This window comes from Pleurodeles waltl, chromosome 3_1 (assembly GCF_031143425.1).
Source record: "Pleurodeles waltl isolate 20211129_DDA chromosome 3_1, aPleWal1.hap1.20221129, whole genome shotgun sequence".
Classification (NCBI taxonomy): Eukaryota; Metazoa; Chordata; class Amphibia; order Caudata; family Salamandridae; genus Pleurodeles; species Pleurodeles waltl.
In genome coordinates, this window is record NC_090440.1 from 1,932,028,728 (window position 1) to 1,932,040,773 (window position 12,046).

The following is a 12,046-nucleotide window of genomic DNA, read 5'->3' on the forward strand; positions in this document are numbered from 1 at the left end:
TCTTAGGCCCAGGGGGACCCTCAAGGGAGGAGCTGTGTAAGGGACAAGAAACCTGTCCCTCTCTTGAAGGCCTTAGGCAGCAAGCTGCTGAAGAGTCCAAAGGCAAGAAAAATGGAACACATAGGGTCTATTGGGAAGATGGGCTCCTGTACACTGAGGCCAGAGACCCCAAACCTGGTGCCACTAGGAGAGTGGTAGTGCCTCAGCTGTTCAGAGAGTTCATCCTAACATTGGCCCATGACATTCCCCTTGCTGGACATTTGGGACAAACCAAGACGTGGGAGAGGTTAGTCAACCACTTCTACTGGCCCAATATGTCCAACATGGTTAAGGAGTTTTGCCTCTCCTGCCCCACCTGTCAAGCCAGTGGTAAGACAGGTGGGCATCCAAAGGCCCCCCTCATTCCACTTCCTGTGGTGGGGGTGCCCTTTGAAAGAGTGGGTGTGGACATAGTTGGTCCACTGGAACCTCCCACAGCCTCAGGAAATATGTATATCCTGGTAGTAGTGGATCATGCTACCCGGTATCCTGAAGCTATTCCCCTTAGGTCGACTACTGCCCCTGCAGTAGCCAAGGCCCTCATTGGTATCTTTACCAGAGTGGGTTTCCCTAAGGAGGTGGTGTCTGACAGAGGTACCAACTTCATGTCAGCATACCTAAAGCACATGTGGAATGAGTGTGGAGTGACTTATAAATTCACTACACCTTACCATCCACAAACTAATGGCTTAGTTGAGAGATTCAACAAGACATTAAAGGGCATGATCATGGGGCTCCCAGAAAAACTCAAAAGGAGATGGGATGTCCTCCTGCCATGTCTGCTTTTCGCTTACAGGGAGGTACCACAGAAGGGAGTAGGGTTCTCACCCTTTGAACTTCTGTTTGGTCATCCTGTAAGGGGACCACTTGCCCTTGTTAAAGAAGGCTGGGAGAGACCTCTCCATGAGCCTAAACAGGACATAGTGGACTATGTACTTGGCCTTCGCTCTAGAATGGCAGAGTACATGGAAAAGGCAACCAAAAACCTTGAGGCCAGCCAACAACTCCAGAAGTTTTGGTATGACCAAAAGGCTGCACTGGTTGAGTTCCAACCAGGGCAGAAAGTCTGGGTTCTGGAGCCTGTGGCTCCCAGGGCACTCCAGGACAAATGGAGTGGCCCTTACCCAGTGCTAGAGAGGAAGAGTCAGGTCACCTACCTGGTGGACCTGGGCACAAGCAGGAGCCCCAAGAGGGTGATCCATGTGAACCGCCTTAAGCTCTTCCATGACAGGGCTGATGTGAATCTGTTAATGGTAACAGATGAGGATCAGGAGGCAGAGAGTGAACCTCTCCCTGATCTTCTGTCATCAGACCCAAAAGATGGCACAGTAGATGGAGTGATCTACTCAGACACCCTCTCTGGCCAACAGCAGGCTGATTGTAGGAGAGTCCTACAACAGTTTCCTGAGCTTTTCTCCCTAACCCCTGGTCAGACACACCTGTGTACCCATGATGTGGACACAGGAGACAGCATGCCTGTCAAGAACAAAATCTTCAGACAGTCTGACCATGTTAAGGAAAGCATCAAGATGGAAGTCCACAAGATGCTGGAATTGGGAGTGATTGAGCGCTCTGACAGCCCCTGGGCTAGCCCAGTGGTCTTAGTCCCCAAACCTCACACCAAAGATGGAAAGAAAGAGATGAGGTTTTGTGTGGACTACAGAGGGCTCAACTCTGTCACCAAGACAGATGCCCATCCAATTCCAAGAGCTGATGAGCTCATTGATAAGTTAGGTGCTGCCAAATTTCTAAGTACCTTTGACTTGACAGCAGGGTACTGGCAAATAAAAATGGCACCTGGAGCAAAAGAAAAGACAGCATTCTCCACACCTGATGGGCATTATCAGTTTACTGTTATGCCCTTTGGTTTAAAGAATGCCCCTGCCACCTTCCAAAGGTTGGTGAATCAAGTCCTTGCTGGCTTGGAGTCCTTTAGTACAGCTTATCTTGATGATATTGCTGTCTTTAGCTCCACCTGGCAGGATCACCTGGTCCACCTGAAGAAGGTTTTGAAGGCTCTGCAATCTGCAGGCCTCTCTATCAAGGCATCCAAATGCCAGATAGGGCAGGGAACTGTGGTTTACTTGGGACACCTTGTAGGTGGAGGCCAAGTTCAGCCACTCCAACCCAAGATCCAGACTATTCTGGACTGGGTAGCTCCAAAAACCCAGACTCAAGTCAGGGCATTCCTTGGCTTGACTGGGTACTACAGGAGGTTTGTGAAGGGATATGGATCCATTGTGACAGCCCTCACTGAGCTCACCTCCAAGAAAATGCCCAAGAAAGTGAACTGGACTGTGGACTGCCAACAGGCCTTTGACACCCTGAAACAAGCAATGTGCTCAGCACCAGTTCTCAAAGCTCCAGATTATTCTAAGCAGTTCATTGTGCAGACTGATGCCTCTGAACATGGGATAGGGGCAGTTTTGTCCCAAACAAATGATGATGGCCTTGACCAGCCTGTTGCTTTCATTAGCAGGAGGTTACTCCCCAGGGAGCAGCGTTGGAGTGCCATTGAGAGGGAGGCCTTTGCTGTGGTTTGGTCCCTGAAGAAGCTGAGACCATACCTCTTTGGGACTCACTTCCTAGTTCAAACTGACCACAGACCTCTCAAATGGCTGATGCAAATGAAAGGTGAAAATCCTAAACTGTTGAGGTGGTCCATCTCCCTACAGGGAATGGACTTTATAGTGGAACACAGACCTGGGACTGCCCATGCCAATGCAGATGGCCTTTCCAGGTTCTTCCACTTAGAAAATGAAGACTCTCTTGGGAAAGGTTAGTCTCATCCTCTTTCGTTTGGGGGGGGGTTGTGTAAGGAAATGCCTCCTTGGCATGGTTGCCCCCTGACTTTTTGCCTTTGCTGATGCTATGTTTACAATTGATAGTGTGCTGAGGCCTGCTAACCAGGCCCCAGCACCAGTGTTCTTTCCCTAACCTGTACTTTTGTATCCACAATTGGCAGACCCTGGCATCCAGATAAGTCCCTTGTAACTGGTACTTCTAGTACCAAGGGCCCTGATGCCAAGGAAGGTCTCTAAGGGATGCAGCATGTCTTATGCCACCCTGGAGACCTCTCACTCAGCACAGACACACTGCTTGCCAGTTTGTGTGTGCTAGTGAGGACAAAACGAGTAAGTCGACATGGCACTCCCCTCAGGGTGCCATGCCAGCCTCTCACTGCCTATGCAGTATAGGTAAGACACCCCTCTAGCAGGCCTTACAGCCCTAAGGCAGGGTGCACTATACCATAGGTGAGGGTACCAGTGCATGAGCATGGTACCCCTACAGTGTCTAAACAAAACCTTAGACATTGTAAGTGCAGGGTAGCCATAAGAGTATATGGTCTGGGAGTCTGTCAAACACGAACTCCACAGCACCATAATGGCTACACTGAAAACTGGGAAGTTTGGTATCAAACTTCTCAGCACAATAAATGCACACTGATGCCAGTGTACATTTTATTGTAAAATACACCACAGAGGGCACCTTAGAGGTGCCCCCTGAAACTTAACCGACTGTCTGTGTAGGCTGACTAGTTCCAGCAGCCTGCCACACCAGAGACATGTTGCTGGCCCCATGGGGAGAGTGCCTTTGTCACTCTGAGGCCAGTAACAAAGCCTGCACTGGGTGGAGATGCTAACACCTCCCCCAGGCAGGAGCTGTGACACCTGGCGGTGAGCCTCAAAGGCTCACCCCTTTGTCACAGCCCAGCAGGGCACTCCAGCTTAGTGGAGTTGCCCGCCCCCTCCGGCCACGGCCCCCACTTTTGGCGGCAAGGCTGGAGGGAACAAAGAAAGCAACAAGGAGGAGTCACTGGCCAGTCAGGACAGCCCCTAAGGTGTCCTGAGCTGAGGTGACTCTGACTTTTAGAAATCCTCCATCTTGCAGATGGAGGATTCCCCCAATAGGGTTAGGATTGTGACCCCCTCCCCTTGGGAGGAGGCACAAAGAGGGTGTACCCACCCTCAGGGCTAGTAGCCATTGGCTACTAACCCCCCAGACCTAAACACGCCCTTAAATTTAGTATTTAAGGGCTACCCTGAACCCTAGAAAATTAGATTCCTGCAACTACGAGAAGAAGGACTGCCTAGCTGAAAACCCCTGCAGAGGAAGACCAGAAGACGACTACTGCCTTGGCTCCAGAAACTCACCGGCCTGTCTCCTGCCTTCCAAAGATCCTGCTCCAGCGACGCCTTCCAAAGGGACCAGCGACCTCGACATCCTCTGAGGACTGCCCCTGCTTCGAAAAGACAAGAAACTCCCGAGGACAGCGGACCTGCTCCAAGAAAGGCTGCAACTTTGTTTCCAGCAGCTTTAAAGAACCCTGCAAGCTCCCCGCAAAAGGCGTGAGACTTGCAACACTGCACCCGGCGACCCCGACTCGGCTGGTGGCGATCCAACACCTCAGGAGGGACCCCAGGACTACTCTAAGACTGTGAGTACAAAAACCTGTCCCCCCTGAGCCCCCACAGCACCGCCTGCAGAGGGAATCCCGAGGCTTCCCCTGACCGCGACTCTTTGAATCCAAAGTCCCGACACCTGGGAGAGACCCTGCACCCGCAGCCCCCAGGACCCGAAGGACCGGACTTTCACTGGAGGAGTGACCCCCAGGAGTCCCTCTCCCTTGACCAAGTGGAGGTTTCCCCGAGGAACCCCCCCCTTGCCTGCCTGCAGCGCTGAAGAGATCCCTAGATCTCCCATTGACTTCCATTACAAACCCGACGCTTGTTTCTACACTGCACCCGGCCGCCCCCGCGCCGCTGAGGGTGAAATTTCTGTGTGGACTTGTGTCCCCCCCGGTGCCCTACAAAACCCCCCTGGTCTGCCCTCCGAAGACGCGGGTACTTACCTGCAAACAGACCGGAACCGGGGCACCCCCTTCTCTCCATTCTAGCTTATGTGTTTTGGGCACCACTTTGAACTCTGCACCTGACCGGCCCTGAGCTGCTGGTGTGGTGACTTTGGGGTTGCTCTGAACCCCCAACGGTGGGCTACCTTGGACCAAGAACTGAACCCTGTAAGTGTCTTACTTACCTGGTAAAACTAACAAATACTTACCTCCCCTAGGAACTGTGAAAATTGCACTAAGTGTCCACTTTTAAAACAGCTATTTGTGAATAACTTGAAAAGTATACATGCAATTTTGATGATTTGAAGTTCCTAAAGTACTTACCTGCAATACCTTTCGAATGAGCTATTACATGTAGAATTTGAACCTGTGGTTCTTAAAATAAACTAAGAAAAGATATTTTTCTATATAAAAACCTATTGGCTGGATTTGTCTCTGAGTGTGTGTACCTCATTTATTGTCTATGTGTATGTACAACAAATGCTTAACACTACTCCTTGGATAAGCCTACTGCTCGACCACACTACCACAAAATAGAGCATTAGTATTATCTATTTTTTACCACTATTTTACCTCTAAGGGGAACCCTTGGACTCTGTGCATGCTATTCCTTACTTTGAAATAGCACATACAGAGCCAACTTCCTACACTTGTCATCCAGGCTTCCTCTTCCTCAGACGCATTCCCTTCCACACCCCCAGATAGGCAATCAAAAAGGCTGGAACAATTTGGGAAGAAGATGTTTTCGTCCTCCAGTCTCGCGCCGCGGTCTGTGAACACCGCATGCCTTTTGGGCTGCTAAAACCACTCTCTGTGGGATACAGTTGAGCAAGTTCTGCCACAGTTAATTCTTTGTCTGGTATGTAGGTGCGAAGAAAGGGAAGGCAGTGCAAAAACGTACCATCTTTCAATGGGTACTTCTTTGCATCAAGATGTGCTACGCTTTGGCCAAGAAGCAACCCCCTGAGGGCTTGCATGCTCATTCCACCAGAGGGACTGCTGCTTCCACTGCGTTAGCATGCGGAGTTCCTGTCCTGGATATCTGCCAGGCAGCTAAGTGGGCATCCCTGCACACTTTTGCTAAACACTACTGCCTGGACAGTCAGGTCCGTCGGGATGGCTACTTTGGTCGTTCAGTCCTGCAGGACTTTCTAGTATGATCTTGGTTCGCAGCCAACCTCCGAGGGTGGCATTGGTTGGGTATCTATTCTAATGTAAGGAATCTGCAACTAGAAGTCTCTATCAGATATACAAGCTACTAACCTTCGGTTACAAAATATCTGGTAGAGACATTTTCTAGTTGCAGATTCCTTCCCAACCCACCCATCCTCCCCGCTTGCAAACTGATTTCTAGGGACAAGGATTCCCCCTTCAGATCCTTAGCTCTGGCACACCAATCTCAGTGTTTTTCGCAGATCTTCGATTTGGCGTGGAAAGTCGTTAAAAGTAACTGACGTCACTGCACTGAGACAGCGTCTATATACTACTCCGGACATTATCACAGTGACTACAACGCCAGTGGTTAGACTGACACCACCTACCGGACCACAAGGGTATTGCTCGAAGAAAAATCTCTGGATCCAGTCTGACGCCTGGGGGAAATTCTAAAGTAAGGAACCGACATCTAGAATATGTCTCTACCAGATATTTTGTTACTGAAGGTAAGTAACTTGTACTTCTGAAGTTTGGTGAAAACCCATCAATACACTAGGTAATGGCATTTGCACACGTCATCGTTTGTTTGCAGTAAAACCGTGTAAAATGCAAATATAATGGTCATTTCAATTGAACGTGTTGTCTGTAATGGCAGTGTGCTACCACACCATGCACACGCCACACTACGCCACTCAACACTGCCACACCACTCCATTCTATGCCACTCCACTCTACAACATGCCATTCCTCTCTACGCCACTTCATTTCACACCACTTTACCCACTCCACCCCATTCCACTCCATTCTACCCCAGGTCACTACGATCTACCCCATGTCATTCCAGTCTACCCCACGCTACCCCAACCTCCCCACTCTTCTCCAGTCTACCCCACTGTAACCCATTCTACCCCACTCTAACCTAATCTACCCCACTCCACTCCATCTACCCCACTTTAACCAAGTCTACCCCACTCCACCCCATTCTAGTGCACCCCATCCACACCACTCTATTTAGCTGCACTCAAGTGTACCCCACCCCATTCCACTCTACCGAGTCTACCCCACCACAGTCTACCCCACCCCAAACTACCCCACTCCTATTTGTCTCACTCCACTCTACCCTACTTCACTCCAATCTACTCGACTGCAATCGACCCAATATATACCCTACTTCAATGTACCTCAGTCCTTTGTACTCCCCTCCACCCCACCCTGCTCCTCTCCATTCCACCCCACTGTGCGCCAGTCCACCCCCTCCAAAATACCCCACTCCACTCTATTCCCTCCAATCTACCCCAATCCACCTCACTCAACTCTTCTCCAATCTACCCCACTCCTCTCTGATCTACCCTACTTCAATCCACCCCACTTCATGCTACCCCACTCTGTTCTGCCCCACTCCCCCAATATACCCCACTCCTATCTACCCCAATCTGTCCAATTTCAATCTGCTCCACCCACATCATTAACTTTTAGCCATGCTGAACAGCAGCCACACTGGTGTACAACATGGCTAAAACACATTCCCAAATCCAGTAGCTGTTGCTTAGGCAAGACCTATTGGCTTTGCCAATGCTTGTTCTAGTTGTGTGCAGTTTGTTCCACTGAAGGCATTTTTCCCTTCCATCTGTGTAAGCACCATTTCTGTCCTTTCAGATGACACATCACCATCCAATCGATCTAAATTTATGTCAGTGTGGGATCTTTGACCCTGTGGTGGGAGGATTTGCCCCTTTGCCTTTGGGTGGTGCACCAGGGTGTGTTCCCAGTGGTGGCACACTTTGAGTTACTATCAGTGTGAGGACAGTGGGAAACAGAAGTGAGAGGCATGATCTTCTCCATATTGGAATGTCCAAGCATGTTTTACCTTGTCACAGCTCTGAATAGGAATTGTCAATCAGTTTTTATCCATACACTTACATCTGTGTGGTTTCCTGGGATGACTTCTTGTTCAGCTGTTCATATGCTTGTCTCTACACATTCCTGCTTATTTGAAAGATATTCGAGTAGGTGTGGTAGGACCGCGACAACCCAATATTGACCAATCTGTTGGAACTCTGCATTTGACCCTAAGCCATCTCTCACTCAGCGTAGACCTACTTTTCCAGCAGAGTTATTGGGGGCTCCAGCCCAAACTTCTGATGCGCCAGCCTCATTTTTGGTGATTGAGCAGTGCCAACTATAAATCTCTTTACCTCCAAAAGTGGCAGACATTATTGTGGCTGCTCAAATACCTGCTACAAAATCAGGTTGTGAGCCACTTACCAGAAATGTTGCTGTCTGCTAGTCTGATGGTTTGAACCATGTAAGTCTCTTCTCTCTGATGGTATTATATTTTACCAACGTGGATAAAAGATAGTAGAAGTAATAGCTATAAACATTAACATTGTGTGTTACTTACACAGAAATGTAATTTATTAATACTTTTTGTACTAGGCTACTGATATTGAAACCATGAAGAAGTTCCTGCTCAACAAGAAACCTCACGTGGTGGCAATAGCTGGCGAGAACCGGTAAATGAAATGCTTGAATGCTTTCTGAACTTAAATATAAACAGTATTTTAAAACCACAGACATTTTTGGATTGGAAGCTTGTTTTCTCACTCTGTTTTCCTTCTGCTCCTAGGGTGTGGTATAGTGATTAGTTTGTAATTTTCAGGGAACTGATGAAGTATTAGGCAGCATTGTAAGAATTTAAAACCATTTCATATCATATAGAAAAGCTGAAGATCTTTCCTGGAGCATTTGAATTCTGAGCCACAAAGATCATCGAACGTCAGTAGTGTAACCTATAAAATGAAGTGTTTGTAGTGAAGACAGTTTGAACGATCAGGTTCTCATTCACAGTGTGTTGCTGTTGGGATAGAAGTTCATGGCACAGTTTAGAAAAGCAGTGTCTCCTTCGAGTTAGCCCTGGTTTTCCTCCATTGATGTTGACTATCATGGAAGCCCATTAGATCTGTTAGTTCTTTTGAATTTTCTGTTTACCATCAAAGTTGGGTTGTGACTGGAGGGGAAGGGAGAGGGGGATTGCAAAGAGTTGCCATTCTGAATACCCCCTTGAACTATGCTGTGTGGAGACAGGCACTGGTAGCAGGTTTGTAATGCAGTGGCAGAGGCTTGTTTGCGTACCCATGTAGGAGGACACTGCCTACTAGCTCTCTACTGTTAAACTGCCATGATAACTGAGGCTCCCTACACTTCAAATGTGGTCGACCTGTATTGGGAGTGTGTGTATGTGGTTGTCTGTATGTGAGCATGTGTATGTTCGTGTTTGTTTTATGTTGGGTTGGTTTAACGTATGGTTCACTTATAGCACCTTATGAATCATTCTATTTAGACCCCTGTGCATTCTGCACAAATTAGAGAAACAAAATAAGCGAATCTCAACAACTGGTCATTTTACTATGCAGTATTCCAGTCCATGGTTTTTTTATGTGTTTTGCCACTCCAGCCGATGATGCAAATCAGTCAGGTCCCTGCTCCATAGGAAAAGTTTCGCCCAAACTGCCATTTCACATCACCTTTGAATGGGAGCACAATATTTCCCAGACTGTTTTCATCCTCTTTGGGCCTCATCAATGTAGTGCATCCACATATGTGATTAATCTTCAAATGTGGAGTTCAGCTGCAGAAACGTTTTGTTAATCCTTTCTTTAGGAAGCTTGCCTTTATGCATGGGTGTCATGCCAGCCTGCACCTACTACTTCCTAGGTCCATCCTCTTGTAGTCTTTTCTACTTGGTGGATGGATGGTGGGTCGATTAATTCCATCGTTGGGAGTAGGTTGCATAGCATTTACAGTTATAAATGGCGACGAAAAGAGGTTGAGCATTCAGAAAATGCAGTTTTTTCTGAGGTCTTCAATCATAGCAGTTCAAGATCCGAGTGAATGTTTTTGTGCAGATAGTTTTCTGTGTCCCTTATCCAACATTTTGAAAAAATAAATCATGAAAAATATTACCTTTTAAATGACATTCAAACCTTATATAGCTTATGCACGCTGCATAATCTTGTCGGTGTATTGTGTTGAGTGCTCCTTCCTGGAACCTAAAACATTGAAGAAACGCAGTGTAGGAAAATGGCTTCTCTCGTAGGGGATTTCCATGTATAGTCATAAGCATTGAATAGTTCCGCGCGCCTGCGGGGACCCCGGAGCACTGATGTGAAGTATATTCTTAAGTGCAAACACCAGCCGTTTAAAGAAAAGGTCTGTCAAAAAACACTTAAGAATAACATTGTGCAGCCTATGTGAACAGCTACACAGGCCAAATTGTTGAAAAGAAAATCAATAGTAGTGTAAAATAATGTTCAAACACCTATTTATTCTAGAAATGTAATAACAAATACATTCTCATACTTTATTTACACCTCTGATGAGAATAAAACAATGCAGGGCAGTGTAGCCCATAGGCTGCCATTATACAGAATGTAAATAGAGCTGTGCCTTTAAGAAAAGTAAAGTCTTCCTGTTTCCCATCATGCACAGCAAAAGGCAGTTGCCTCAGTTCTTTTTTCCGGCTCCTGCTGACAGGACCCTGAAGCATTGAGCTCTACCTCACAAAAGCTTTTGTGACAGAAATTCATTGAAATATCTTCTGAATTTCATTTTCACTCGACGTTTTTACCTTTGAGTGATCATTTTCTACTGATTTCTGTTAAATTCTGACAGAATTTTGAGGTTTTTCTAGTTAGAAATGCCTTCACTTTTTGATAAATGTCCTTCTTGTGGAAGAAAGAAGGCTAAAACAGATTCACATAGGGTCTGTATAATTTGTCTTCCATCCAGCCACAAACCGGAGTCGTGTGACATCTGTAAAACCTTCTCTAGAAGAACCCTTCGTGACAGAGAGAAGATCCGACTCCAGGCGAAAGAGGACAGGAGAAAAAGTGGCCATTCCACTACAGAGCGAGGAGAAGGTCAGACTTCTACCAGGGCTCAACCTGTTTCCTCCATGACTCCTTCCAGACCTGCTGAAAAACGACATAGATCTTCGACGACGTCGAGAGCGTCGACGTCGAAGCAGGGAACGGCGCCAACATGTTCGCCGTCGAGGAGTGCTTCGCCGGCGAGAAAACGACATCGTTCGCCGTCGACAGCTATTTCGCCGTCGAGGCGGCGAAGACATCCGACGTCGAGAGGATCTGGGTCGCCGTCGACACGGCGAACACAGTCCACGCCAAGGAGATCCGAGTCGGGCTCGCCGTCGACACGGCGAGGGAGATCGCCGTCGAGAGACAGTGTTCGCCGTCGGAGGCGTTCACCGTCACTGCACCGACGTCGAGGTTCGTCGTCGAGAGGTTCTCAGCGGCGAGACGAGTCGACGTCTAGAGGCACTCGGCGTCACCGCAGTTCGACGTCGAGGAGTGCTTCGACGTCGAGAAGACCATCTAAGAGGCCTAGAAGGGTTTATACAACCTCAGAATCCTCGGCCTCGCTTATCCTACTTCCAGCATCACCACAGCTCTCACAAAGGCAGTCGCCTTTACCACAGACGCCGGTAACACCTACGGCTCCTCTTCCGGCGCCTCCTCCAGAACCTGTTCCGAGGACTCCAACGCGATCTGCAGGGCGTTCTGGTTATTCCTCGAGACGTACATCTACCTCAAGGCACCGTCGTCAATCACATCATGGACATTCTTCATCGTCCACACGAGACTACTCTCCAACCTTATCAGACTCACCATCCCCAAGAGTGTCTCCCATAGATGATGTCAACACATTTCAGGAGGTCTTAGTGAGAGGGGCAACCAAGCTGAATATCCCGCTAGCAGCTCCAGCCCAATCGACATCAGTAATCTTTGAGACCTTGCATCAAAGGACATCTTCACAACCTTTACTTCCACTGGTTCCGGGTCTTATTGAACCGGCAATGGACATTTTTCTCACGCCGGCTACAACAAAGTCTGCTCCTTCCAGACTCATTAAAAAGTACCGTCCACCAGAGCAAGATCCTCTATTCTTGAGGTCGGACCCAGTACCAGACTCGGTAGTTATAGT

The 12,046-nt window shown here is 48.1% G+C and overlaps 1 protein-coding gene across 3 annotated transcripts in view; it reads left to right on the forward strand.

The window, feature by feature from the left end:
* The window catches only part of SUPT6H (SPT6 homolog, histone chaperone and transcription elongation factor), an 893,672-nt gene that overhangs the window by 505,194 nt on the left and 376,432 nt on the right, over positions 1–12,046 (forward strand). For all 3 annotated transcript variants that reach the window (XM_069226188.1, XM_069226189.1, XM_069226190.1), the window contains exon 20: positions 8,483–8,559. In XM_069226188.1, coding sequence (XP_069082289.1) covers positions 8,483–8,559 — 77 coding nt within the window. The remainder of the gene's footprint in view (positions 1–8,482; positions 8,560–12,046) is intronic.